The 27272-nt window shown below is 54.8% G+C and overlaps 7 protein-coding genes across 12 annotated transcripts; 4 read left to right on the top strand and 3 right to left on the bottom strand.

The window, feature by feature from the left end:
- Nucleotides 1–225: 225 nt before the first annotated feature.
- Nucleotides 226–1460, bottom strand: mrps24 (mitochondrial ribosomal protein S24). The gene is made up of 4 exons (XM_088392367.1): nucleotides 1196–1460; nucleotides 927–992; nucleotides 735–846; nucleotides 226–652 (listed from the first exon to the last, which is right to left on the bottom strand). The coding sequence occupies exons 1-4, from the start codon at nucleotides 1301–1303 to the stop codon at nucleotides 369–371; spliced, it is 570 nt and encodes a 189-aa protein (XP_088248493.1). The 5' UTR covers nucleotides 1304–1460; the 3' UTR covers nucleotides 226–368.
- A 174-nt stretch (nucleotides 1461–1634) lies between these two features.
- Nucleotides 1635–4018, top strand: nudcd3 (NudC domain containing 3). Of its 2 annotated transcripts, XM_088392353.1 has the most exons (7): nucleotides 1635–1871; nucleotides 1960–2040; nucleotides 2245–2492; nucleotides 2893–3028; nucleotides 3110–3253; nucleotides 3352–3540; nucleotides 3612–4018. In XM_088392353.1, exons 2-7 carry the CDS (start codon nucleotides 1999–2001, stop codon nucleotides 3720–3722), a joined length of 870 nt encoding a protein of 289 aa, XP_088248479.1. In that variant the 5' UTR covers nucleotides 1635–1871; nucleotides 1960–1998; the 3' UTR covers nucleotides 3723–4018. The 2 variants fall into 2 exon arrangements, with proteins under 2 accessions (XP_088248479.1, XP_088248477.1); XM_088392351.1 differs by having other exon boundaries at nucleotides 1635–2040.
- A 1889-nt stretch (nucleotides 4019–5907) lies between these two features.
- Nucleotides 5908–15159, top strand: zmiz2 (zinc finger, MIZ-type containing 2). Of its 3 annotated transcripts, none has more exons than XM_088392315.1 (19): nucleotides 5908–6278; nucleotides 7804–7885; nucleotides 8486–8603; nucleotides 8761–8978; nucleotides 9183–9342; nucleotides 9591–9860; nucleotides 9979–10203; nucleotides 10288–10371; nucleotides 10518–10695; nucleotides 10760–10901; nucleotides 11006–11216; nucleotides 11377–11482; nucleotides 11801–11958; nucleotides 12044–12111; nucleotides 12179–12247; nucleotides 12322–12563; nucleotides 13234–13349; nucleotides 13957–14115; nucleotides 14197–15159. In XM_088392315.1, the coding sequence occupies exons 2-19, from the start codon at nucleotides 7836–7838 to the stop codon at nucleotides 14302–14304; spliced, it is 2682 nt and encodes an 893-aa protein (XP_088248441.1). In that variant the 5' UTR covers nucleotides 5908–6278; nucleotides 7804–7835; the 3' UTR covers nucleotides 14305–15159. The 3 variants fall into 3 exon arrangements, with proteins under 3 accessions (XP_088248441.1, XP_088248442.1, XP_088248440.1); XM_088392316.1 differs by lacking the exon at nucleotides 5908–6278 and adding an exon at nucleotides 6374–6410; XM_088392314.1 differs by lacking the exon at nucleotides 5908–6278 and adding an exon at nucleotides 6461–6660.
- A 394-nt stretch (nucleotides 15160–15553) lies between these two features.
- ppiab (peptidylprolyl isomerase Ab (cyclophilin A)) lies at nucleotides 15554–17426 on the top strand. The gene is made up of 5 exons (XM_088392368.1): nucleotides 15554–15715; nucleotides 15887–15917; nucleotides 16305–16393; nucleotides 16699–16871; nucleotides 17061–17426. The coding sequence occupies exons 1-5, from the start codon at nucleotides 15647–15649 to the stop codon at nucleotides 17194–17196; spliced, it is 498 nt and encodes a 165-aa protein (XP_088248494.1). The 5' UTR covers nucleotides 15554–15646; the 3' UTR covers nucleotides 17197–17426.
- Nucleotides 17427–17743: 317 nt separating this feature from the next.
- On the bottom strand, nucleotides 17744–19823 carry dusp26 (dual specificity phosphatase 26). 2 transcript variants are annotated; one of them, XM_088392366.1, is made up of 4 exons: nucleotides 19598–19823; nucleotides 19137–19305; nucleotides 18542–18756; nucleotides 17744–18442 (listed from the first exon to the last, which is right to left on the bottom strand). In XM_088392366.1, the coding sequence occupies exons 2-4, from the start codon at nucleotides 19298–19300 to the stop codon at nucleotides 18210–18212; spliced, it is 612 nt and encodes a 203-aa protein (XP_088248492.1). In that variant the 5' UTR covers nucleotides 19301–19305; nucleotides 19598–19823; the 3' UTR covers nucleotides 17744–18209. The 2 variants fall into 2 exon arrangements, with proteins under 2 accessions (XP_088248492.1, XP_088248491.1); XM_088392365.1 differs by having other exon boundaries at nucleotides 19137–19823.
- A 251-nt stretch (nucleotides 19824–20074) lies between these two features.
- Nucleotides 20075–22336, bottom strand: LOC148389225 (uncharacterized). Of its 2 annotated transcripts, XM_088391428.1 has the most exons (7): nucleotides 22075–22093; nucleotides 21907–22042; nucleotides 21505–21780; nucleotides 21019–21243; nucleotides 20622–20939; nucleotides 20424–20512; nucleotides 20075–20354 (listed from the first exon to the last, which is right to left on the bottom strand). In XM_088391428.1, the coding sequence occupies exons 2-6, from the start codon at nucleotides 21977–21979 to the stop codon at nucleotides 20439–20441; spliced, it is 966 nt and encodes a 321-aa protein (XP_088247554.1). In that variant the 5' UTR covers nucleotides 21980–22042; nucleotides 22075–22093; the 3' UTR covers nucleotides 20075–20354; nucleotides 20424–20438. The 2 variants fall into 2 exon arrangements, with proteins under 2 accessions (XP_088247554.1, XP_088247555.1); XM_088391429.1 differs by having other exon boundaries at nucleotides 21907–22336.
- A 993-nt stretch (nucleotides 22337–23329) lies between these two features.
- On the top strand, nucleotides 23330–27250 carry acads (acyl-CoA dehydrogenase short chain). The gene is made up of 10 exons (XM_088391433.1): nucleotides 23330–23496; nucleotides 24173–24327; nucleotides 24402–24551; nucleotides 24747–24858; nucleotides 24916–25067; nucleotides 25136–25306; nucleotides 25760–25897; nucleotides 26027–26122; nucleotides 26188–26244; nucleotides 26397–27250. Exons 1-10 carry the CDS (start codon nucleotides 23463–23465, stop codon nucleotides 26544–26546), a joined length of 1215 nt encoding a protein of 404 aa, XP_088247559.1. The 5' UTR covers nucleotides 23330–23462; the 3' UTR covers nucleotides 26547–27250.
- The last annotated feature ends 22 nt before the right edge of the window (nucleotides 27251–27272 follow it).

Genomic DNA, 27272 nt, shown 5'->3' with positions numbered 1-27272 from the left:
ACTGGTGTATAATAATAATAATAAGAATCGGATTTGTCGTAGAAAGTCTGTCACAAACAAAGATGGCCCGAATGGCAAAGGCCGTGGTGCAAAAGCAGAAAGCTTATCGTCTCTGCTTTTTGCTCAGAAGCCAGTGGTTTTGGTGAGACACACACGCGCGCGCTTCAAGACGAGGACCAATAGTTGCAAACAAAACAAAATCAGTGAGTGAGTGAACATGACTACTTTTTCTCTTTCCGCCCTTTTTATTTTTTCAAGTAGGCCATCGCAAACAACCCGGTGGGTGTCCGTCATGGGCAATTTCTAAAATAAATTGGAGAAACGAAACGGCAGGCTTTCCGCGACCGCAAACGGGAAGTTGAAGGCCCTCACAGATATTTGTACACTTGCTTCTCCTGCAGCGTCTGCACGTCCAGCTTGACGGGACATTTGTAGAAGTGCGACAGCAGCGACTCGGCGTATCCGATCAGAAAGTAGAATTTCTGCGGCGGCAGCTTTTGCAGCATGAGGGCGCACACCGTCAGCGCGTTGCCGCGCCGCTTGATCACCAACTCGTCGGCCAGGCAGCCGTGGAAGGTGCCGAACATCAAGCGACGGACGAAGGCGTCTTCGACGGCGCGCTCTGCCGCGCCGTCCTCGCCTTTGAGGTTACCTGGCAGGGACGAAAATAAACATGGGCGGGCGCCAAAGGGCAAAATGGACCAATTTGACGAAGGTCATGTTTCGAGACGCACTGGTGTGCTGCGATAGCCATCCTTTGTGGTGGGCGATGTGGTGAGGTTTCAGGGCTTGTTCGTAGGTCAGAGGACGATCGCCTTTCCCCACTCTGATGCGAGCAGCTCGGTTCTGCCCGGAAAAAAGGAATCACGAGCCGGTCATCATCTCGGAGTTGGACAACTGCGGCGTGACGTCACCGTCGTGGTTACCTTGCAGCAAACTGCTGTGACGTGAAGGTTTCGGCTCCCGAGTGCACTTGCCCTGCTCGCTGCAGCCTGCACCGAAAACAAATAAATCATCGGGGTTGCAAGCATTTCAGGAATGTGTCTCTTTTGGTGTACATATATATATATAGTGCTACCCCACCCCCGGATAGCTGCAGCACAGTTCTCAGTAACAAACAATAAAGTAGAAAGTCAAAGTCAAAAGAAGAACAGTCAAATGCGCCTGGGAAATGCCTTTTAATCGCTTTACCCACCAGGAACCTCAAGCATCCTGTGCTGCTCAAGGGCGTCGCCATCTTGCTTTCACTGTTTACGAGGCTAACACAATTAACATTCACTTTGTCCTTGTTTTGGCACAACATACAAAACACAATTCATAAAATTGAATTAACGAAGGAACTCATTGAATCGACTTTGATTGATATGTATAAACTTGAAAATAAATGTAGAACTCGGTGCGGAACAATATAATTTCTCTCGTAACGGATGACTATATATGCTGGAACCGGATGTAGACTAAAATAAATGTAAAAAAAAAATAGCTGTCGCATTTTCTTAAATAGGACAACTAATTAGGTTTGCCTATTAAATGCATAATTGAGTGCTACCTTATTTTCTTGGTGTTTATTTGATTCATAGTAGCGGGGTGGTTTGTTCCTGTCACACTCAGCGTAAAGTCAACTTATTTTGAATGTGTCCAACCGGATGCGTGGCATTGTTACCCTCACAGACGTTGAAGAAATGCAAGGGTTCCTGGCGTAAACATTGACTGTTTTCTTCTCAAAGTCCGCTTCTTCTCGCTTCTTCTTCGTCTTCTTCTTCTTCTTTTTTTTTGTCCACACCAACGGCGCACAGAGCTACAGTGGAGCAACAGTGAAGGAGCCACGCGGAAAGTATCGCCATGTCGTCGCCACTCGAGATGACGGAAATGTACGACAACGCGCTGCTCGGCATTCTGCAGCACGTCGGAAACATTCATGACTTTCTTCACGTCTACTTTGGCTTTTTGTACCGCAAGACTGATTTTTATCGACTCCTCTCCGGTCCCGACGACAAGATGGGCTTCCCGCCAGGTGTGGCCGAGAAGATGGTCTTGAAGGTGGGCTCGCTCGCTCACTCGCTCACTCACTCACTCACTCACTCACTCACTCACTCACTCACTCACTCACTCACTCACTCACTCACTCACTCACTCACTCACTCACTCACTCACTCACTCACTCACTTCGCGAGCCAATTCAAGCTTTGAGATGCATGACGTTCACGGTCTTAAAAAGTTGAATCTGCCCCTTTTCCTGCGCAGACGTTCAAGGTGTTTGAGAAGTTTTCCGAGGAGATGCGGAAAATGCAAAAGCAGCACGGGGACGAAATGGCAGCCGCTCCAGCGGCGATCCAGGAGCTCCAGGTCACATCTGAGGCGACGCAAGCGGCGAGCTCCTCGGCGTCATCGGCTCCCGTTGCGGAGTCTGAACCCTCAGCCATACCTGAGGCTGATGGCCCTGGCGGCGTGGCTCAAATGGACGGGAAGGCTGCGGCGTCCCACTCAGACAAGTCCGTTTTTTGCCCGTCATTCATTCATTCATTCATTCATTCATTCATTCAAAACAAAAGCATAACAGGAGGGTGATGTTTCCCAGCGTCCCTGAACACGAAGATTGCCCGTTGTCCCTCATTGCGACATGTCTCTCTCTCTCTCTCTCTCTCTCTCTCTCTCTCTCTCTCTCTCTCTCTCTCGCTCTCTCGCTCTCTCGCTCTCTCGCACTCTCTCTCTCTCTCTCTCTCTCTCTCTCTCTCGCTCTCTCACTGTTTGGGCCACGTCACTTTTCCCAGTGTCCCTGAGTGCAGCGCATTGGTGCGCGCTACCCGATGGTGTCACTTAGTTGGAGCTGTGATGTTTCCCGGCGTGCCCGAGCGCAGCATGGAGACGACACTTTGCTCTTTTTGTTCCCAGGACAAACAGGATTGGGTCAGCGTTGGACTCGGACAGCTACAACGGTGCCGTGCGGGACAAGTACCAGTGGTCTCAGGACTACAACGACGTGGAGGTGCGCGTCTTTGTGCCCGAGGAGGTGGTCAAAGGCAAGCAGGTGAGCGAGCGAGCGAGCGAGCGAGCCCTTTTGCGGCCCTGGCGGCGATCATGTCATTGGTGCACGCGTGCCTGTTCCCAGGTGAGCGTGAGCCTGCGCAACGACGGCATGCGCGTTTGCGTGCGCGCGGGGCCCGAAGAGCAGACGCTGGTGGAGGGCAAATTCTCGCACAAGATCAACACGGAGAATTCCCTGTGGAGCCTCGACCCGGGAAAATGCGTCGTGGTAACGGACCGAGCGCGTCGCACCTCAGTGGCGCACGTTCTCACGTCTTCTTCTTGCCTTCCTTTCTTTGGCCCTTGATTTCGCCATCCTGCGGCCAGCTGTCTCTGAACAAGTCGTCGGAGGTGTGGTGGAAGTGCATCCTGGAGGGCGAGGAGGAGATCGACGTGGACTCGCTGAACCGCGAGCGCTCCATGGCCAGCGTGGACGAGGAGGAGCACGCCGTCCTCGAACGCCTCACCTTTGACTACCACCAGAAGCTGCAGGGCAAGCCGCAGAGTCACGAGATGGTCGGTGCGGCGTGGCCGTGTCTCTCTGTGGGTTCTGTGCGCCCATGTGTTTCATGGATGCTTATTTGCAGAAGGTGCACGAAATGCTGAAGAAGGGTTGGGAGGCGCAGGGCTCGCCGTTCAAGGGCCAGCAGTTCGACCCGTCCATGTTCGACATCCCGCCCGGCGCCGTGCAGTTCTGAGCCTTCGGCGCCGTGCAGTTCTGAGCCTTCGGCGCCGGACGTCCCGCCGCTTGCAACATCCTGTCGGTTGGTGACATCGCCGATCGCTCCGAGCGAAAGGATGAAGGGGACAAAATGGAGGATCTCGTCCGTCCGTCCGTCCGTCCGTCCGTCTTCCTTGAGGACAAAAACGAGTCATGTTCAAAAAAAACGTCAGCGAGCCCAAAAAACGTCAGCGGCTCGCTCCGCAAACGCCACGCCTGATACCCAGACGACGGACAAAGCTATTTCGAAAATGAAATAAAAGACAAACGTCACAGTGTTGTCTGAGGTTGCTAATGTTGCATTCGATTTGATTTTAGTGCCGTCTTCGCAACACGTGACGATGTGACGCTTAGAAGTTGGGCTGATGTCATTTGTCTTTCAGCCACGAGAGGGCAGCATGCGTCAAGTTGAGGACGGCTGAAAAAGAATTTCGGCTCGTTCGTGTTGCGAGTACAAATTTGAATGCTGCTGAGCTCGTCCCCGAAGCTCGCCTCCTAACTCACAAGGCCACGCCCATGAGAGGCCCGAATGAATTTGGGCGTGTTGCGAGTACAAATTTGAATGCTGCTGAGCTCGTCACCGAAGCTCGCCTCCTAACTCACAAGGCCACGCCCATGAGAGGCCCGAATGAATTTGGGCTTCGAGGTCCTTCGATGTCTGTCATTGATCATGCGTTCGCTCCCTTCATCCTTCTTTATCTCCTTTCCTACCCTCATGCTTCCTAATTGCCTTCCCTGGCTCCCTTCATCCTTCTTTATCTCCTTTCCTACCCTCATGCTTCCTAATTGCCTTCCCTGGCCCCCTTCTAACCTTGCTTCCTCCAAATCTACTCCTCCCCTCCCCCATCCTTTGGTCGCCCCCAAACCCTTTACACCCCCCCCAAATCAGTCATGTTATGTGTTATTCTAGGTCATGAACAGCAGCCATTTCCCTGGAATGTTCCAGCGCTTGCCAAAGCCTCCCCATTGGAATGCATACACAAGCTAGGAAGCATGCGTGCGCGCCGCTCACCATGGCAACCAGCTGCCTCGGGCGTGTGCGCAGATGCCGTTTCCGTGTGCGCGCTCCAAAATGACAAATGTCAAAAATCATGCCCAAATGTTCCACCTTCCGCCCACCATTCCCTGGTGGAGGTTCAGCCCCAATGAGTTGTCCCCCGAGCAAACCACCCACCCCCCTTGACTCCCGGCCTCCCCTCTTTTCTCTCTGCTCTTGCGTGATAGGCGGGCGACATTGTGTAATGACTGCAGTAGGTCGCCACTATGCGGCAGGTCGTTGGGGGAGGGGCTGATATGATAGTGTGGAGAGGAAAATGAAGAAATGGGAAGGAAATCTCTGCACCTGTTTCCACGGCAACCCGGCTCTGAAGAAAGAAAGAAAGAAAGAAGAAAAAAAAAACACCAATGGGTTGCGACATTGTTCTCCCTCACACGCGCACGTGCACACTTGTACAACACGCAAAGAAGCATCCATGCACACACACGCTGCAACAACATGACACTTGGAATGACAGAGAACTAAAACACGCACGGACACATGCTGCAAGACACCCTTTTATTTACTACTTTATTTTACACACACACACACACACACACACACACACACACACACACACACACACACACACACACACACACTTGTAAGTAGGGCACAAACACGACACAAATTTCTACGAAAAGTCACCCACTTCAATAAGACGATGTCGAATGATGAGAAAATGTCGCACGCTAATAAACACACCTCCACAACCACAACCAGACACACACACACACACACACACACACACACACACACAAGTCCTGTAGAACAGGTACTTGCACACATCCTACATGACGCAGCCACACGCGTCTACAAAACACATGCATGCGACACACCTTTACATACACACCGAACTAGAGCCATACATCGGTATGGACTACAGAACACACACACACACACACACACACACACACACACACACACACACACACACATTATAATCGTGCTATGAATGTTTGCAAACTTTTGGAGGCCGTATTTTTTGATTCTCTCGCTCAAACTGTCAGTACTTTCCCAAGATGGCGGAGGTAAAGACGCACGGCGAGTACCTGACCATTTCCTGGTGACGTCACGCACACTAGGAGGTTGTCGAAGGGGCGGGCGAGTGGCTGTGACGTCACGAATTCATTATAGCTTGTCATTGTGCAATGGTCTGTTTTTGCTCAAGTGAGCTCCGTGTCCTCGACAAACTAGCTGTAATTGGCCCGCCGAGTTAGCGTAATTTAAACGTGACGACGACCGGAAGTGTTAAGTCGCCCTTTCAAACACTTTTGCGCTGCGCCGCCTGCCTCTTCCTTGGGCACAAAATGAGCGTCGAGAGGGGAGACTTGACCACAGCGTTAGCCGACTGCGACACCACACGAGCTAGCTAGCCTGCTATGCCGAGCTGAGCTGAGCTGAGCTGAGCGGAGCTAAGCTAAGCTAAGCTAGGCTAAACTAGCTAGCTCGCCGAGGCGTCTGGCTTTCGGGACGTGGACGCGCGCGCTCAGACAGGTGAGCTGCGTGGGATTGACGCGACGCGCGCGCGGCAGCTTTTGAGCGTACACTTCGTATGGCGCATATAGGAGCACAATGGCACGCGCGGTACCGGGGTCGCGAGCACGCACGAACGCACACAGCAGCCAGGTAGGCGTTACCGAATGCGTCTCGTGCCGATCCCGCCGCGTGCACGCCGCTTTGTTCCGCCGTGAGCCCGTGGCGGGCGCGAAGCCTAGAGCTGTGCGTGTGCACGTTGTACACTTCGACGGTGATCGTGTCCATCGCACGCGTGCGCAGGCACGGGTCATCGGTTCCACAGCGTGCGCGTGCACCAACGTGCCATTGTCTGACGGAGCCATGTCCGGCCGGGTCGTGCGCGTGCACTCGCAGCGTGTTGGTGCGTGCAGCAGGTTCCTGTTGTTTTTGTTTGTGTGCTATTTGTTCGGGTTGTATTTGTGGGATTCTTTGTGGTTGCGTGTGACCATGCGGCACCTGTAGCGACTTCCACGCGTGACGTTGTGCACGTGCGGGTGAGGTGTGGACTTGTGCGTGGTTTCCAGGTGCACGCTCACGCACTCGCAGTGCTCATGTCCAATGTGAGAGATTGACTTTTTCATTTTAACGACCATCATAACTCAGTCAATCGCTTGTGTGTTGTTCCTCTTTAGAAAGCACACCGCCGCCTGCTGGTTCGGATAGAACCTTGTCGTTATTCTATGTACCTCGTCGAAGCTCTCACCGCGGCACGGGAGACTAATTTGCGTCGACTGGGAATTGGGAGCTTAATTGCGTATCTAGGGTCGTCTTCCGAATGGCTGAGAGGCCACGCTCAGTGGTCGCCCCCCAGTTTCACTGGCAACTTCCAAGGCATCATCTTTGGCCATCAACGTGATCCCGCCGTCATTTTGTTGGACGTAGATTCCACGCCACCTGTCTGTAAGGTGTTTTTATTGGCTTGATCAAATGGGATCGCAATCATTTGATACGCAGCCTGGGATACTGAGCCCCGGTATTCAAGAGTTTTGATTCGCCATGTTTGACCTGTCTGTAAGGTGTTTTTATTGGCTTGATCAAATGGGATCGCAATCATATGATACGCAGTCTGGGATACTGAGCCCCGGTAGTCAAGAGTTTTGATTCGCCGTGTTTGAGCGCGCCGAGCAAGGAATTTGGCTTGGGTACATACATCACATCACAGCCTCTGTTCAACATTTCGGTGACTAACAGCACTCAGGACATGTGTGAAAAATGACAAATATTCTCAAACATCCCCTGATCTTCAACTCCCAGGAGGGCAAGGAAAATCTGGGCGTTTAAGATCAATCAGGGGGCGTTTGAGAATATTTGAATATTCATAACTATATTCATAACTATACTTCAATCGCAGTGCCTTTTCTTTGGAAATACACAAGGTAAATTTAGTCGCTGGCCACCCAGGCTCGCCATCCCGTCCGTAGCGGGAGGCGGGTGCTCGCCAGGTCCGAGGGCGAGGTGTCGTCCAAGTGGCCGACTCAGCTTCTACTTCCTCTTTGTTTTTCAGGGGGGCTTCCCAGTCACCCCCATGCTCCTCCAATGAAACCCCTCAACTCCATGAAACGAGCCCCGCATCCCACTCCTCAAAGGTAATTCCCACCCACGCTCAAAGGAGCCTCATTTCGCTCAGGAACACGTTGTACACATTTCGTAAGCGCGTCGTGTTCTGGACTGATCTTTTGGGAGAAACTGCTCCAAAATTTGAATCCTGCTCGCAAACCGTCATTGGCTAATGAAAACAATAACAACAAATGAAGCAAAAGTTGAAAAGTTGACTCCAATTTGTACCGCATCCGGCACGTTGTCTTTATTACGCCGAGCCACAAGAGGGCGGCAGGAAGCTCACGCATTGGAAGCGTTAAACTTCCTATTGGCGGACGTAGCTTGGCATTTGGCAACCAATGCCGATTGACTCGGGCACGGCGCTCGACGTGTGTTGCGTCCCAAGAGCGAGCGGGTCTGAGCGTTGCCCGACCGCCCGTCCGTATGGGTACAAATGCATCATGAGCGGCTGCAGTTTACTAATAACTTCATTTGTAATGGCACTTTAGCGCTCTGAGTGGGGAGACTGTGAGGTGGTGGTGGTGGTGGTGGTGGTGGTGGTGGTGGTGGAAGCGGGCGCTAAGGGCCGCCGCTGCCTTCATGGCCCTTTTCTTTTTTTTTTCCCCCTCCTTTCTCTTCCCTCGCAGCGGTGACGGCGCCTTCCTTCATGAGCCAGTCTCCTGGCAACCAGCAGCCAATCAGCAGCCGGGATCTCTCTCTGTAGTAACCACAGTGTGGGGTGTGACCAATCCCACGCACAGCCAGGTAACACGTGAGCCCGCTTTGTCAAGTAGCCAAGGAAAAGAAAAGCAGCGCGTAGCATTTTTGCTAAGTGCGGAGATGCGACGGCCGAAAGCTAGCATCGGAAAGCAATGTCATTGGACGGGGACCCGTCTGATTTGTTGTTTTTACCGACGCGCAGGTGATCGGAGCGCCACCTATGGGTCCTGGCGACGGGACGGGCGGTCACATGATGCCCGGCGGGGGCGGAGGCGGCGGGCCCGCTATGCCCGGCGCCATGGGACCGCAGTTCATGAGCCAGCAGGGGTACGGCGACGCCCTATCCAAAGGCTACGGCCAGCCGCTCATGTACGGACGCCCCGGCCCGGCGTACAACCCCGCAGCGGCCTACGGCGGCAGGTGAACGAGCGGGGCTGGGGGCTCTTTCGGCTCAAGTCAGACTCGGACCGCTAACAAGGGTGTCTCTCTCCGGATCGATGCAAAGCTAAGCTAGAAACGTCCCATGATAACTTTGCTAGCGTTTGCACTGAAGCTAAGTTGAATTGCGTTGAGGTGGGTCACGTCTAAATTTGACCGACCGAGCGAGCGGTCCTCTCTGTGCAGTTATCCCGGTAACGGCGGTGGCATGGCTGTGCGCCCGCCCTCGGACTTCAGCACGGCGGCCGCCGCCGCCGCCGTGGCCGCCGCCACAGCTACCGCCACCGCCACAGCCACGGTGGCGGCCATCCAGGAGAAGCAGAACCAGGACATCAGCTATGCGCAGGTCCTCAAACGCCTTGTTTAAATTGGCCCATCCCAAACTCAGGACCCTAACGGGTGCCTTTATTTCAAGTCTTGAGTTTAATCCATAATTGGAAGGCTTAACAGGTCCAAGTGGAAACCCTAAGCCCTTGCCTGATACTTTCATTTGCAACTTGACGCCGGGCCCGTAATCCCAATATGAAAAGCTAGCGGCGGCCAGCAGAGGGCAGCGTCGCCTGGCTTCCTGACTCATTTTGTGTTTCCCGGCAGATGGGCGGAGCCTCCTCGTACAGTCCCCAGTTCATGTCTCACGGGGGCCCTCACGGGGGCCCTCACGGGGTCCCTCACGGGGGCTCTCGCGGAGCCCCGGTCATGAACCAGGGCGGTATGGTCTCGAGCAGGCCTGTGGCGGCGCCACCTCCTGGTGGGGGCTTGTACCCTCCCCACCCCGGACACGTGCAAAAGATGCACGGCGGCGGATCGGGAGGGGCGGGGTATCCCGGTGGAGCCCAGGGACTCAAACGAACTTTCCACTCTGAGGTGAGGACCGACCGTACCGGAAGCCTGGCCTCCGCTTCATTTTTAGACCCTGAGCTCAGTTGCCGAGCTCAAGACTTGTTTGCAGCCCTAACCATGCCTCTGACTTGTGACCGGGCAGTTTGGCGGCGGCGGCGGCGGCGGGATGTCGTCCATGTCGGCGTATCCTCAGCAGCAGCCTCTGCAGCAGCCTCTGCAGCAGCCTCTGCAGCAACCTCTGCAGCAACCTCTGCAGTACCCACCCACAGCGCCGCAACGCTGCTCGCCCTCGTACCCGGCCGGCCGCATGCCCCCCGTGGGCCAGTACGCCTCGGGCTCGCTCGGCAACCCGCCCCAGTACTACAAGGTAATGATGGCTTTTTTCCAGCAGATGGAAGGCCCCAAATGAAGTCTGTTTTTCTTTTTCTTTGTTTTTGGGTGTGCTCTTCAGTCAGAAGTGTTTAATGGGCAGACGAGTCTGCCCCCTGCAGGCCCAGGAGGATACAACGCCTTCACTCAGGCGGCAGCCAGCGGGGTAAGTGGCGAGCGAGCGAGACAAAGAAAGAAAGAAAGAAACGGCCAACGAATGGTTTTAAGTGGCCATCCCGAGCCCGAGCGCTGCGCTGCGTCATCACGGGCGGGTCCTGATGCACGGCTTACGCTCCGGTATGGCTTCGCCAGCCCGGCCGGGGCGGAGGGATGCAGGCGTACCCCAGCTCGCCCATGGGCGGCAACCCCACACCTCCCGTGACTCCCGGCGCCTCGGTGCCGCCCTACCTGTCCCCGGGCCGCGACGTCAAAGCCCCCTACGTGCCCCCCGACGGGAAAAGCGGCATGGGTGGCCCGCAGACTGCCACGGGTGAGGCAGGCGCTGCGCAAGTTGCTTTCGGAGCCTCGCCCTAACCCGTCTCTTCCCGATCAAGGTAATCCCAGCGACGACCTGCGGCTAACTTTCCCGGTGCGGGACGGCGTGGTGCTGGAGCCTTTCAGACTGGAGCACAACTTGGCTGTCAGTAACCACGCCTTCCAGCTTCGAGACTCCGTCTACAAAACGCTCATGATGAGGTCAGGCGCCACTTTGGCTTGGGAAGGCCGCTCCCTCCCTCGTCCAGCCTTTGAACGAAAACGTTCCGTTCAACTTGAGCCTGCGGCGTGACGGCCCTCTGCAGGCCGGACCTGGAGCTGCAGTTCAAGTGCTACCACCACGAGGACCGGCAGATGAACACCAACTGGCCCGCCTCGGTGCAGGTGAGCGTCAACGCCACGCCCTTGTCCATCGAGCGCGGCGACAACAAGACCTCCCACAAGGCACTGTACCTCAAGCAAGTGTGCCAGCCCGGCCGCAACACCGTCCAGATCACCGTCACCGCCTGCTGCTGCGTGAGTTCTGAAGAACCGTTAGGGCGGGCAGACCCAGCCGGGCCGGGCCGTGCCGTGCCGTGCCTCGCCTCGCCTCGCCTCCCCTCCCCTCCCCTCCCCTCCCCTCCCCTCCCCTCCCTTGGAGTTGCCTCTTCGTGTAACGCCGCGTTTGCTCCCGCAGTCTCATCTGTTCGTGCTGCAGCTGGTCCATCGGCCCTCCGTCAGGTCGGTGCTGCAAGGGCTCATGAAGAAGAGGTTGCTGCCCGCCGAGCACTGCATCACCAAGAGTGAGACGCACGCTCCATTGCGAGCACGCCGAACCTCCGTCGACGTTAAACGAACGCGCTTCGCGTTCATTTCCGTGCCGTTTGTGTTTTAAGCCCGGGCGACGTTTGCCCCTCATTTGGAAAAACAAAATATTGGCGATGTTTCCCCAAAAAAACGCCTTTTGAACTTTACAATCCTTTTTCCCTCTAAATCCTTCTTCCCCTTTGGACAAGTTTAAAAGGTGCATTCATGCCACCTACAGGCTGGGAGTGGCACAGTAAGTGTCTTGAAACAGCTGTCCAAGTGACGGACGGATAATGTGTCACCGTGTGTTTCAGTCAAGAGGAACTTCAGCAGCGGCACCATCCCCGGGACCCCCGGGCTCAACGGAGAGGACGGCGTGGAGCAAACGGCCATCAAAGTCTCGCTCAAGTGTCCAATCACCTTCCGGCGCATCCAGCTGCCGGCGCGAGGACACGACTGCCGGCACATACAGGTTAGGTTGACGTGGCTCGCGTCAACCCAGCTGGAGGAACTCGCGCCGAATGAGAGCAAGAGATGCGCTTTTTTGTTCCCTGCAGTGTTTCGACTTGGAGTCGTACCTGCAGCTCAACTGTGAGCGAGGAACGTGGCGATGTCCTGTCTGCAAGTAGGTGCTTTATCAACACTGGCCAAGTCAGGGTTTTCTGGGCTCAAAATGCCGCTGTGCTTTGCAGTAAGACGGCTCTGCTGGAGGGTCTGGAGGTGGACCAGTACATGCTGGGGATCCTGGTCTACATCCAGAAGTAAGTCCGCGTCCCTCTCGGGCGGGAAGTGCCGCCGCTTTGCCGCGCACTCATTTGCCACCCGGGTCCGCCAGTTCTGACTACGAGGAGATCACCATCGACCCGCTGTGCGGCTGGCGGCCGGTGCCGGTCAAGCCCGACTTGCACGTGAAGGAGGAGCCCGACGGGCCGGCGCTCAAACGCTGCCGCACCGTCAGCCCCAGTCACATGCTGCTGCCCAACGTGATGGAGATGATCGCCGCGCTGGGACCCGCCTCCTCGCCCTACGCGGCGCCGGCCGGGGCCGGCAGGGCTAGTCCCGACTACAGCAGACCCGGTGAGAGAGAGAGAGAGAGAGAGAGAGAGAGAGAGAGAGAGAGAGAGAGAGAGAGAGAGAGAGAGAGAGAGAGAGAGAGAGAGAGAGAGAGAGAGAGAGAGAGAGAGAGAGAGAGAGAGAGAGAGAGAGAGAGAGAGAGAGAGAGAGAGAGAGAGAGAGAGAGAGAGAGAGAGAGAGAGAGAGAGAGAGAGAGAGAGAGCTCTGCTTTTTTTTTTTGTGTAGGTTGTCATGGTGATTCAATTAGCCTGATATTGTATACAGTAAAGGCTACACAACCAACTCGTGAATAGTTAGCCTTGAAATCAGAAAACTGTCCAAATATTTGAAAGAGCGAATGGAAATCAAAATTGCTAGCGATAACTCCATTTTGAATTTTTTATTGATACATGAAGTCCAATTTGCCTTTGCATCAAATGACGTAGCGGGCCGCATCTCACCCTCGGGCCTCGAGTTTGACACCTATGCTCTAGATTTGTGCTTTCTTTTTTTTTTTTTTTTCTGTGCCAACCGTGGCGATGAACGTGGTTCTTCGTTCCCTGTGTGAACGTGCTGCTGACGTGAGAACACAAATGAATGATTAACCCAAAGAAGCAAAAGTTGGCGGGACCGACCGACCGAGCGAGCCAGGACCCTCTTCCTCGTCTTCTGACATGCTTGTTTATTCCCGCAGGGAGCCGAGGCTTTGCCAGCCTATCGGGTTTCCCCGAATTCCCCAACACTCCCGGCACGCCGACGGCGGGCGAGTACCCTCCATCGGGACCTCCGCTCCCCTACCAGGCCGAGCAGGTGAGCCAGACAAAACGTGGGCGGCGGCGGCGGCAGCGGCGGCGGCAGCGGCAGCGGCAGCAGCAGCAGCAGCAGCAGCAGCAGCAGCAGCAGCAGCAGCAGCAGCAGCCGCCGCTTCGTGTCACGTAACAGGCACGGTGGCGGGCGCAATTGCCAACATTCGACGGCGGACAAAGTAGCATGGGTTTTGTAGTTTAGTGCCCCCGAGTGGAGAAAAGTACTAACTGCGCTTTAGGTGCTTTTGCCACCGACCGCTTCCTTCTTTTGCTTCAGTCATCGCCGACTGCAAAGTGAGTTTTGATCTTGATGCTCAGTCTGCCGTCGAGGACAGCTCGATGAATTCAAATTTTGAAGAAGACGTTGGCTTGCAAATGCGTCGTCTTTCAAGTTGAACAGCTGGCTGACGGACGGCCGGACTGACGGACGGACGGACGGACGGACCGACGGACTGACCGACGGACTGACCGACGGACTGTCTGCGCCTGCTGGCCCGCCGGTGACGCTGAGAGCCACTAAGCAAGCGTTGGTCCTGTTTGTCAAAGGCAGCTGCCGGCCAACTGTCGCCTGGCCTGTCCTTCCTTCATGGTGTTTCTTTCCGCACGGCTAGGCCCATAATGCCTTGCTGCCGCAGCAGGCCACCCCCAACCTCGGCGAGGAGAGGAGCAGCGGCGCTTCCCACAACGCGCGGCTGCACGCCGAGGGCTCCTTCGGCCTCGGCGGCCCCCCGGGAGGGGGCGGCGCAGAGGCGGCCGATCACTCGCTAGATGTACGTGAGCCTTCTGCTCAGGAGAGCGATTGTCTGCAATTGCAGTTGCCTGACTTTTGTTTGGTGTGTTTTTTTGGGTAGCTTCTGCCCGAGCTGACCAACCCGGACGAGCTCCTGTCCTACTTGGGTCCGCCCGACCTGCCCAGCAACAGCAGCGATGACCTTCTGTCGCTCTTTGAGAACAACTGAGCAGCAGCGCCTTTGGCCGCCTTCTTCATCTCCTTTCTCTGTTGTCTTTTTGTTTTTTTTGGTCGTCTTCCGTCATTTTCATCTCCTCCTTAATTTCTCCCTCAAATCTTTGCGAGGCAGGCTTGACCGTCTCCCAATTGCTGTCATTTTGTCCTCACTCGTAAAACAGTTCAGCAGACGAGTCGAACAACTACGACCTCGCCTCACCTCGCCATTTTGCTCGTTCCTGCTCTCGACTCACCAGCTCCTCTGTCCAACATGAGAAAAGAGGAGCCGCGCCCGCCCCGGGAGGAGCTAGCAGCATTTCCGGTCGCGTGGGCTCCTTAAAAACCACCGCCCGTATTCGCCCTACGAGATAGTGTGCTTAGGGTGGACGTGAATAAGGCCAAGGAATAAATGCTCAAAGGCTTTTGCATATTTCAGGTGAACGTGTTGAATCAATGCGACAACGCCCACATTCCGTGATTCCGGTTTGGCAGCGTCGCCTTGACGCTCATCTGAATATTCCCGTCTTGTCCTTTCATCGCAGTACTTCTTCGACTTCTCCCTGATCATTATTTGTCCTTTTCGACACAGCCTACAGTCTTCTTTCTAACAGACACTTTGAGAGTTCAAAAAACCACGACGAAAATTGTTGACTTTATTTGGAGGCGAAAAAGTGACAATTGGATTGCAAATTTAGTAGAAAACACGTTTTTAAGATGTAAACTATTGCACATATTTTGTAACACACATTTTAATTGCCATTGCTTTCTATTTATTTTGTAATCATTGTCGTCGTTGATTGTACCTGCGGTTGTTTTGTTCATTTGCTGGAGCTTCAAAAAGAAGATTAAACCCATTGTATTAATTTCAGCAGACGTATGTTTGTTGCCTGCACTTTGAAGATACTTAAGACTGCAGATGTCAGCGCTAAAAGAAAAGAAAAATCTCTTTTTGCCAATTATGCTTTTAATACGACACTTTCATCTACAAAAAACACACCTAAAGAACGCTCGGTGTGTGTTTTTCACGTGACGAGTCCGAAATAACATGAAATCTCAGTCATTTACCGACAATCAATCAATCAATCAATCAATACAGGCACCGGCCGCAAAGAAATGGACAAATGAAATGTCCAGAAATGAAAATTGCACAGCCACCCCAATGTCATCCTTAGGCCCGCCCACCTTTCCTCGCTATTGGTTGGTTGTCGCCCAGGACCCGGCTCCGATTGGCTTTCTGAAGATGACGTCGTATCAGAGGAGGATTAAAAAATAGTGTCGCTTTGCGTCTGTCGTCAGATTGACATTTTCGGTCAAATTGAATAATCCTTAGGCCTAATCCTAAAGCCAGTGGAAAGATGCCAAACCCGGTCGTTTTCTTTGACATCACCATTGCTGGCGTCAGCGCGGGCAAAATCACAGTGGAGGTAAATCACTGAAATGATGTTCGTACGTCTTTTACGGGTTGCGTGCGAGTGTCAAGTAACAAGTACCGTCAATGAAAAGCTGACCGCAAGAAAAACGTATCGCTCCTTCTCGTACAAAGAGCAATATTAATGATGACAATGTCAACGTGTGTTTTGTTTTTCTTCTTGCAGCTTTTTGCAGACGTAGTTCCAAAGACTGCAGGTAGGTCAACGTCTGCTTCCGCATGACTGACCGACCGACCGACCGACCGACCGACCGACTGACTGTCAAGAAAGCGAAACAAACCCCAGAAATCTTCAGGGGTCCTAGCTCAATGAAGATATCAGCTGTCACATTTTGCTTCCCACGTCGGCGGCCTCGCACAGGGTGTGCCTTTCATTCCGGGCGGGCTCCTGTTGTGTGGGGACATGTGCATATGCCGCCCGCCCTCGCGTCTGCATCTTTTCCTGCCACCAATCCCCAGAGCATGAGGAATGGATGGATGTTTCCATGTTTGGGCTGTCCGAAGAACGAGGACACAAAATGGCTGCCGTGTTGATGACGGACGTTATCATTTTGTTTGTTTGTTTGTTTGTTTTTCAATGGCAGAGAACTTCCGGGCACTATGCACCGGTGAGAAAGGTTTTGGCTACAAGAATTCCATCTTTCACCGCATCATTCCCAAATTCATGTGCCAGGTACGTACTCTTGAGGAACTTTGCGCTGCATCTGAAGGTCATTAACCATCATCATCATCATCCCCACCACCATGTGAATGCTACTGCATTGGCTTGATAAAGTCTGCACCTTTCTAGCGAAGCCTCTAGCAAAAGCGCGCGCAGTCCATGAACAAAGGCTGTCATAGCTCACGACCGACCGCCTTTTATGAGGGTTAGGTCCTTCTCAGCCTTCGCCTGTTTTTTGCACGCCTTCCGATGCAGTCCATGACGTCGTTTTTGCAGCCCCTAAGCCTAAGGCAAACGTTTTGGCGCTACGCACGCAGGGCGGCGACTTCACCAACCACGACGGGACCGGAGGGAAGTCCATCTATGGCCCGTCCTTTCGTGACGAGAACTTCAAGCTGAAGCATGCCGGCTTTGGGACGCTTTCCATGGCCAACGCCGGAGCCGACACCAACGGCTCGCAGTTCTTCCTCTGCACGGAGGAAACGAGCTGGTTAGTGGCCGACGCCATCGGGACTCGCCACGCAATTTATATGATTGATTGATTGATTGATTTATGTATTTAGCGGGGGCAATAATTGCAATTTTGTTCAGAAATTGATTGCTAAGGAAGGTGGCACTGAAGTGCCAAATCTGAAAGAAGCAAAACAAATCTGATGTGCTTGTTTTGTTGGACGGCAAGGCTGGACGGCAAGCACGTGGTGTTCGGGAAGCTTCTGGAAGGCACCGACGTGCTGAGGGCGATGGAAAATCAAGGCACCAAAAACGGGACCCCTAAAACCAAGGTTGCCATCGCAGACTGCGGCCAGCTCAAGTAGCTCCAGAGCGCCCCGTGAAGCTCACTCTCGTGCTTCCAAGATATTTTTTGAAGCCTCACGATATAGGTACATGGTCATTTAAAAAAAACGTTTTTTACTCCACTCACTATTTTGATCTCTATTTTGACACCGTTCCAATTTCTCCACACATCCACGACATTAATTTTTCTCACGTCACTATGCTTTCATCTTTTCCCCGCCACCATTAAACATGACTATTTTCCCCAGAACCTGGTAAGAGGCTCTTTCCCATTGACGAGAGGTTACTACGGTCACCGACTTGTCGAGTGAACGCGGCGCGGCGCGGCGCGGCGCGGCAGGGAGGCCCCGGAAAAGAAGCAGGACCAAACTTGCCCACCCTCGGGCTAGCGTGGAAACCGATTGTGAAACCCTCATTGGAAGCCAACTTTGAATCCTGACATGGAGCTTGAACCCCAAAGCACAGAAGCCCAATGGGAACCCCAGTCCCGAGTTTAAAAGGCAACTTTCAAACCCTAACCCAAGTTTGGAACCCTAATTTGTGAAGGAGACAAGGGAGGCACGACAGCGACAACAGAGATTCTCTTTTTTATGAATTCTTTAGTGCGGCGTGGGTTGATTTTGTATTGATCTTGATATATGATTTCGACGATTTGACTTTGTTGTGGTGGCCGTGGCTCAGACAATCGTTCACAAAAAGCCAGGGAGGGCTCAGTGCTTCGAAGGCAAAGAAACAAATCAGACGGAGGAAGAAAAATGCCTCTGATGAAGAAGAAGAAGAAGAAGAAGAATACAAGAACATTGTTTGCGTTCTTTCCCCAAAACGTTCAGCGTGGGCAAAAAACAAAAACACCTTTGCCGTTAGCATTTGCTAACAAACGCCGGACGGAGGCGGTCATGAGAACGAGCATTTGACGAAACGCTCCGGCTCGGTCCATTTTCTGAGCGAGTCCTCGGCAGCCCGTCATCGTGGAGGCAGTTTTGTTCCGACGGCGACGTCGGCGGCTTCTCCGCACATTGTGTGACGTTAGCCGTTAGCACGAGCTGCTCGGCGTGGCGGCGGCTGCGGTGGTGCGCCGACTCTCGCGCAGGATGCCGTCCAGGCCGCTGAGTTGGCGCAGGAAGCCTCGGTTGGGCGTGACCCCGCGGTGGTCCTTGACGGTCTTGATGGCCTCGACCAGGGTTAAGTTCTGCCGGATCATCAGGTAGGCCAGGACCAGCGTGGCCGAGCGGCTCAGGCCTACCGCGCAGTGGACCAGAACCTGTCCTGTGTGCCACAGCAAGTGTCACTTGTGGCAAAGAGACAGAAGCTCCCTCCCTCCACATGTTTGGCCACAAACGTAGACCAGCGCCAAGCCTAACTCACCTCCTCCAGAGAGCGCTTTGTGTATGAAGTCGGCGGCGGGGTAAAAGTTTTTGCTCATGTCGAAGGCGGGCGAGTCGTGCGCCTCGATGCCGAGGTACGTCACCTTCATGCCGGCGTAGCCGCCGCCGCCACCGTTGCGCCATCGGCTCTGCGCGCAGTTGACGATGTGAGTGATGCCCAAGCGCGCCAGCTCGCCACGGTCCGACGCCACGTTTCTGAACAGCCACGCAGGCAGGCAGGCAGGCAGGCAGGCAGGCACATGATCATTTGGAGGGGGAGCAAACAAAGGCTGCTTCAAAGAAGTTTGGAATGACTGAAACGATTAGAAATGTTTGCAGCAGCACATTGGCATGGCTCACTATCCATTTCAATGTGTTTCAGCCATTTGACAACAAATGAAAGTTGATTTGCGCAAATTCTTTTCCACCAATCAAATCGCGAGCACAATTCAATCATTGTTCAAAATGCAAATTCGGAGCTTAATTCTGACATCACCCTATCAGACGGCCTTCAAAAGAACCCACCTAGAGCTCAAATTGATCAAATAAGTTGTGGTCGAAGCATCGCTCGCTCGCGCGCGTGTGTGCGAACTGACTGGTCGCCGATGTAGAGTCCGGGCCAGACTTGATCGGCGTGGTTGCAGGCCGTCTTGCCGCTGCTCAAAAGTCGCTCCAGCTCCGACACGGTGACGCGCTCGCGGGAGTCCTGACGAGCGGGCGAGCTGCTGCGCGAGCGCGAGAAGCCGCACATGAACGCCATCCCGTCTGAGCACACGCACACGGCCTCACGTCAGACATACTCAGACTCAGCCAAGCGCGTGCGTGCGTGCGTGCGTGCGTGGCGCTGGAAGCCAGCCCCCCGGAGCTCCAGCTGGAGGTCCGTTGGAAGCTCCATGAACCGGTAAAAATGTGTAGCCGACCTCCTGGAACCCTTCCTGGGCATGGCTGGTGGCGCTGGAAGCCCCCCCCCCTGGAGCTCCAGCTCAGCCGCGCGGAGTTGTGTGCCCGTATTCGTGGTCGATGCGCGAGCGCGCGCACGGGCCCGCCACCTGCATACCTTGGTTGTCTTTCGTCGACGTCCTTCTGTTGTGTCACTCGAACGAATTCGCACGCGCAGGTCGGAAACCACACGAGCAAATCCTTATTGGCGCCATCTTGTGACCATCGTTTTCTTCATCATCATCTTCCTCTGCTTGTCGTGGTCAACAAGTCCTCCCAACATCATCACAACATGGCTTCCGGTGTGCGTGCTCAGCATCACCAGCCTAGACTGACGGAGTGACGTCATCGGCTGCGGCTACCGCTGCTGCACTCTGGCGCCGCCTGCCGGCCGCTCATGAAGGTACTTATTCGAACCAAACCAAATGGAGCCAGACCAAACTAAACGTGAGCCCAAGTTGTAAGTGTTGCCTTTGTCTTGTGTGCGTGTCAACAGATAGGTACACATGATGCAATGGCCGATAGCCTAGGCAGTAATAGCACACCACCAAGTACCGAAAACGCTGTGAAGGCCTAAGTAGGAAGCACACGCACGTGCACGCATTGAATGCATTTTTATTTGTTGCTGAAGCAGAAGAAACGAGAAAGAAATGCAGCGCCACGGAGCAAAACAAATTCAAGCGCCACATCAAAGAAATCGTTACGCATTGCTTATTCCTATTCTAATCGATTTCAAACTCTTATTTTTAGTTCAACTTGAAGCATGCAAAGTTGTCTGCTTTATTCGGGTGGCGGCGGCGGCGGCGGCGGCGGCAGCAGGCCCCCCGAGCGAGCTGGCGTCGGTCTCCCGGCCGGGGACGGACGGACGGACGGACCTGCGTGCACAGACAAAAAGAACCACGCTCCGTCAGCGAGGAGCAGGCGAGCAGGTGCGCCGAGCCCACCTGGCGGCCGAAGATCTAGTAGCACAGGAGGCCAAGCAGCAGGCTCAGCGTCAGCAGCAAGAAGGACGGCGCCACGGCACCGCTGCCATCTTGGGGAAAAGAAACATGGTCAGCCGGAGGCCAGGCCAGGCCAGGCCAGGCCAGGCCAGGCCAGGCCGCGCCGCCACTCCTCCCTCCCTCCCTGACTGAGTGACTCACTAAACTTCAAGTCGTAGCCGGCGGACTGGTCCTTGCCGGCCTCGCACACGTATGTGCCCGCGTCCGTGGCCTTGAGGGCCGCAAAGTCGACGGTGGCGGCGGTTTTGCCCATCATGTTAATGCCGTCCTTGAGCCAGGTGAAGACGGTGACGTCGGTGATGACGGTGCCGTTCTGGGTGACCACGCACTCCAGGCTCCATTTGGTGCCCATCTTGGCTAGGCCGCTGCTGGCTTTGACCTCAACCTGGCGGCCAGCCTTCAAGGCGGGGGACCTTGTAGTCTGGCGGCCAGGCTTCAAGGTGGTGGTAACTTTCTTCACTGGCCGGGCACGGCGCAGCACAGCGTTCCAGTTAGGGTTAGGCAGCAGCGCAAGACTGCTCGGCGACATGCAACCTACCGGTAAGAGCAAGGGGGATGGTCTTCTTAGCGGCGCCATCAGCGTTCTCTTTGGCCTCGTACGTCCCAAAGTCATTCGGAGCCAAGTTGAGGATGTCCAAGTCGCCCGCTGTTGTTGCTTTCGGATTGGTTCCAAAGTACCATGTGTGGGCACTGTTGCCAGCCTTCAATCGGACGTTTTGGCCCACCGCTGCGTTGCACACCTCGTTGTCGGTTTCGCACACGACTGTCAGAAGCAGAAAAGCAGAGACGGCACACAAGTTACACACACGGGTCGGGCTGGCTGAGCAAAAAGTACTGACTCGTCGGGCTGGCATGCTGGGGCGACGACACGCACGCAAAGCCACTCCCGTTGGTCACCACCTTTGGTTTTCCTCGAGCCCCCATCCCTCCCTAAGCATCAGATCATCTTTCCACATTTTCTTTGGCTTTCTCGCAAAAAGCTTGGCGGCCAGCCAGCCAGCCAGCCGGCCAGCATCAAACTCACCCAAAGGTTTGACTTTGAACTTCTGGGTTTTGTCACCAGAATCTGTGTAGGAGGCCGTGTAGACATTGTCGGCATCGCTGCCTTCCACTGATTCGAGCTTCAGGGTTTTCTCGGTGGCATCCACAGTGTACCTGCCGCCACTAGAAATGTTGTCGCCGTTCGGGTCCGTCCACTGGACAGACTGAGCTGTGGCGGCTTTCATCGTGAGGGTGCTGCCAAGCTTGCACTTGCAGGGCTTTTCTTCGCCCTGGTCGCCAGTGCATTCAGGACAGTCATCTGGAAAAGCACAAGCGTTCAGGCGGCCACCAAAGCAGCGCGTTTGGAGGCCAACTCAATCATCATCAGACAAAACACTAGCCGTCCAAATCAGACAAATAAAGTCGCACGGCTCGCGCGCGTCACCTGGCGCCACCGGGGGCAGCAGCAGGAGCAGCAGGAGGAGGCGGAAACGGAGCCGGAGCAGGAACGTGTCCATCTGGTGGCTGGCTGGATGGAAGGCTGGCTGGCTGGCTGGCTGGCTGGCTGGCTGGCTGGCTGGCTGGCTGGCTGGCTGGCTGGCTGGCTGGCTGGATCGTCGCTTCCTCTCTTCAATAGCTTCGGCGAATGTGAAGACGAGAGAGCAGGTCTCGAGCATGTATAGTTTCGAGCGTCAAAGGCCACAAAGGCGCTTTGAAAGTTGACGAGCCTTCTGCACATTTGGCCTTTCCCCATTGGACGCGCTCCGCCGCGGCTTTGTGGCGAGCCCCCAGCCTCTGTGAGCACGACGACGATGACGCGACAAAGGAAGGCAAGTTCCAGAAGGAATTCATTGCAAGCCGCCAACGAGTTGCCCTGATGCTGGCGCTCGCCGATCGATTTCCGCGCCGTTCGTCGTGAGCTCTTCGACCGACGAAGAAACAAAGTGCCTTTGACAAAAAGTGGGCCGACCAAATTCTCGCGGGTATTTTCTCGACGTCCATGACAAAACACCTTTGTCATCATTTGAGAGGACGATGGATGGATGGATGGATGGATGGATGGATGGATGGATGGATGGATGGATGGATGGATGGATGGATGGACGGATGGATGGACGGACGGACGGACGGACGGACGGACGGACGGACGGACGGACGGGTTAGGGTGAAGTCAAGAAAGAAAGCATGAAAGAAAAAGACAAATCAGTCGATGAAAGAAAGCATGAAAGAAAAAGACAAATCAGTCGATGATAGATCAATCCATAGACCCAAATAAACAACTTCAAAATAATTCAAGATAAATATCGTTTTCAAATATCTGTCATACATGCATACCGTCTTAGCCAATTCATCGTAAAACGGAAACAGAGAACCGAGGTTGTCTTTGAATGTGAGCACACATGTTGCAGATTTGCACTTCTTGCACCCTTTGACTGCGTGACTATTCAAGTGGGAGGACCCGAATTCTATTGGGAAACGGTTTATTCACAGATCACAAAAAAAAACATGTCAACAATCATCCCAAAATAATGTCAACAAGGATCAAGCCTTGCTATACACAAATGCTTGTATTACGGGATTGAGCCCAGACACACACGCACACACGCACACACTTTAACTTGCACTCATTTTCCTCTTCCACGACATCCTTGAATTTGAACTTGCTCTTGTACTTTAAAGTATATTCGTTTCTTTGTGTGTGTTTTTATACATGTGTTTTTGTTTCCAATGTTAATTATTTGCACTTGATAATTCTGCGCGTAAAAAAGCGTCACTTCTGGGGTGAAAAGTCGGTCACTGCTGCCTTTACGTTCCCAAGGTTTGGTCAACCTTGACCCAATGAAAATACTTAAAGTAGAAAAGAAGCTTATGTACACCAAAGTAAGCCTTCCCTGAGCAAATCACGTCGTACATTGGACGCATTCGCTGAGGAGTTGCGTTTCGTAAAGCGTGCATCTCGATCCCGACTCTCCGTGAACGCAGCACGGCGTCCGAGCAAACATGGCGGCGGCCCTTCTCTGCAGAGCGACCCAAGGTGAGCCATTTCACTTCTTCGACGCCATGCCGCTCCCCATTCCGGATGGAAAACTCGTGGCCGGGGTGCTAAGCCTCCGATGTCCCTTCGCTCGCTCGCTCGCTCGCTCGCTCGCCCAACTCAAGTTAGGTCATTGCAGCGATTAAAACCACCACCACCACCACCAACAACAACAACAAAAAAGTCGTGGCAGGCAGAATAAAAAGCAAAGGACAACCTTCTTTGCCACTGTCCGTCCCTTGTTTAAAGCACCGACTGCTTTGGTGCAGCCACATATTTCAACCAATCGACGTGGCGTGAATATGTACGTCTGACCTTTCTTGACCCTTTCATCGAGTTAGCGTGAAGCTAATGGACACCATTTCAGGTGCATGAGCAAATGAGAGAGGAAAGTTCTTGCTACGTTCCGTTGACACTCTCTCTCTCTCTCTCTCTCTCTCTCTCACTCACTCACTCACTCACTCACTCACTCACTCACTCACTCACTCACTCACTCACTCACTCACTCACTGTTACTCACTCACTGCGCGTTTCTCTACGCGTAAAAGTGCCTGAGGCCTTCAAATGATGCCAACCAACCTTGTTGTCGTCACTATGTCTGTGTCTGGGAAGGAATTGGCGTCCCAGCAGAAGTCTTGTAAATGATAACTTTGGATGGGTATGGCCTTCCTTGTAGCCGTCGGCCTGCGCGGATGGCGCGGCCTATCTCAGCTGGCGGAGCTTCCGGAAACCCATGACATGCTGCGGCGGACGTGCCGCGACTTTGCCGAGCGGGAACTGATGCCCATCGCCGCCCGGCTGGACAAAGAGCAAACGTACCCGGCGCGGCAGGTATGCGGGTGGCCCGCCAGCTGGCCGGCCGAGCTGACCTCGTCAAAGCTGCCCGGTGTGTTCCGCTCGCTCAGATTCTGGAGCTGGGCGCCATGGGCGTGATGGCCATGGAGGTCCCCGAGCAGCTGGGCGGCGCCGGCATGGACTACCTGGCGTACAGCGTGGCCACGGAGGAAATCAGCCGCGGCTGCGCCAGCACCGGCGTGGTCGTCTCCGTCAACAACGTGAGACGCTTCCCGCCTTAGCGCCGGCCGGCCGGCCGGACGCAACCGCCGAGTCTGCGGCGCTCTTGTCGTGGGTCTGTCACGAGCAGCGCGTCACGTGACGAGTTGCCGCGGGACTCGGCGGGAGCTTTGTCTCCAGCCACCCACCCACCCGTCCTGACTCGTGCGTGTCGTGGTGGCCCGCCCCTGTGTCAGTCTCTCTACTTGGGCCCGATCCTGAAGTTTGGTTCTGAGGAGCAGAAGCAGAAGTGGATCACTCCTTTCACCGATGGCCATCGGGTGGGCTGCTTCGCCCTCAGCGAGCCAGGTAAGCGAGCCGCCGGCCAGCCCACGTCTTGATTTCCTGCCACTGGCCGTTTCTCAGGCAACGGCAGCGACGCGGGCGCCGCGGCGACGCTGGCGCATCGAGACGGCGACCATTGGGTTCTGAACGGCACCAAAGCGTGGATCACCAACAGCTGGGACGCCGCCGCCGCCATCGTCTTTGCCACCACCGACAGAAAGCTGAAGCACAAGGCAAGAGTTTCCGGACGTCGGTCGGTCGGGCGGGCGATGCGGGCATCGCTAACGCCCTGTTTGCGTAGGGCATCAGTGCCTTCCTGGTGCCTGTGCCCCACCCGGGCCTGTCGCTGGGCAAAAAGGAGGACAAGCTGGGCATCAAGGCGTCGTCCACCGCCAACATCATTCTGGAGGACTGCAGGATCCCGTCGGCCAACATGCTGGGCCCCCGCGGCGCCGGATTCAAGATAGCCATGGTAAGCGGATCGCCCGCCGTCAAAATGTTTCCGTGAATGGGGTTCACAGTTTGCGCGCGCAGGTGCCGCCATCCATCAAATACGTGGCTTAGGGCTTCTGCCAGATACAGGCCCGAGCGCGCTCCGTCCGTCCGTCCGTCCGTCCGCCCGTCCGTCCGCCCGTCCGTCCGCCCGTCCGTCCGTCCGCCCGTCCCTCCGCCCGTCCGTCGGGTTTTGTCTCGAGGTACGGCGAGCAAGTCGGACCGACCGGTCGGCTGCCTGGCGGCAAACGCAGCAAACGTTCACGTCGGCTTCCGGACCAACTCCGCCAGCCGACAACGGCAGGAGCGAGAAAACCGGGTTGGATTTAGTTGTCGGCTAACTCCTGTAGCACTGCAAACACGCCACCCGGACTGAGCTCTTTTTTGACTCGATCCGTCTGTGCCCGCCGGCTTACCCGACTGGCCTTTGCAGCAAACTCTGGACAGCGGGCGCATCGGCATCGCCGCTCAGGCGCTGGGCATCGCTCAGGCCTCGCTGGACTGCGCCGCCGGTTACGCGCACAAGCGCTTCGCCTTTGGCGCCCCCATCGGGAGGCTGCAGGCTATACAGGTGCGCACGCACGCATGCACGCACGCACATTCTTTTGCCTGGTTCCGGGGGCCCCAGCGGCCATCCGTTGGCCGGCTGAGCGGATTGTCTTGCGTTGGCCTGGCTCAGCTCCCTTTGTTTGCGGCCTAGTTCAAGCTGGCCGACATGGCGCTGGCCATGGAGAGCGCTCGCCTGCTGACGTGGAAAGCGGCCCTCCTGCGCGACGCCGGGCGACCTTTCACCAAGGTAGGCGTCGGTCCTCGTCGCAACTTGCTGCAGCGAGGCCTCTCACCATCGGCGTACGTCCGCAGGAAGCCGCCATGGCCAAACTGGCCGCCTCCGAGGCCGCCACCTTCTGCTCCCATCAGGTGAGGCGGCTCAACGAAGGGCTCGGCGGAGCGACGCAAGCTCTCTTTTTCCGTTTGGTCAACGAAAAAATATGCTTTTCACTTGTTGGCCGTTGTGTCTGGCCCAATTGTTTCCAGCCAACCGCTTTTACGTTTCTTGTGTCGGCCGTTAGGCCATCCAGGTCCTGGGCGGGATGGGCTATGTGACGGACATGCCCGCCGAGCGCCACTACCGCGACGCTCGGATTACCGAGATCTATGAGGGCACCAGCGAGATCCAGAGGCTGGTCATCGCAGGACAGCTACTCAAGGACTATGCCTAAGGCTAGACCTCACTCAACACACGCACGCACACACACACACACACACACACACACACACACACACACACACACACGCATGCAAAAATCCTACCGCAACGCAAGAGTGTCGACAACACGTGACAATGTGCCTCTTTTGTTTTAAAACATGACAATGTGCCTCTTTTGTTTTTCTCCCACGAAATGTTAACGCCTATTTTTCTCCCCATGCACAAGATTGATGGATTGTTATGGCGATTGGCCAACTGTTTGCAAGCTAAGCATTTGGACAAGTCACGTGTGCCTCAAGCATAATCACGATTGGGAACGTGCCAAACGAAATACACGCCCCTTTGTAAGCCGGCAGTAGGTACCGAGTGCTACTTCCCTCCAGGCCGTTTTCCGGCCCCAGTGACAGATGAAGATTCAATCCATACGATGACGTCAGCAAAAAAAACAAAACAAAAAAAAACGTGCCCCGCACCACATCGTGTAGCCCATCGACGATCCGGCAGCGGATGGCTTGAGAAGAAATCTTGAAGAAGCCCCGCAGGAGCCCAAAGACTCCATCCAGTGGGCCAGCCACACCTGCAGATGCAAGAAATGTCCAGCAGATGGCAGCAGGACGCAACAAACGGCGTTGAACACGTCATAACGCCAAGGAGTGAAATTGACAAAACTAAAACCCGTGTGAAAACAAAAATAACACATAAAGAAAGGTATGTTGATGTTTAACTGTATTTATATACG

This window comes from Syngnathus floridae, chromosome 12, assembly GCF_059516105.1.
Source record: "Syngnathus floridae isolate MCC-2025c chromosome 12, RoL_Sflo_1.0, whole genome shotgun sequence".
NCBI classification, from domain to species: Eukaryota; Metazoa; Chordata; class Actinopteri; order Syngnathiformes; family Syngnathidae; genus Syngnathus; species Syngnathus floridae.
Note: the sequence above shows the minus strand (reverse complement) of the source record. Positions and strands in the feature narration are given on the sequence as shown.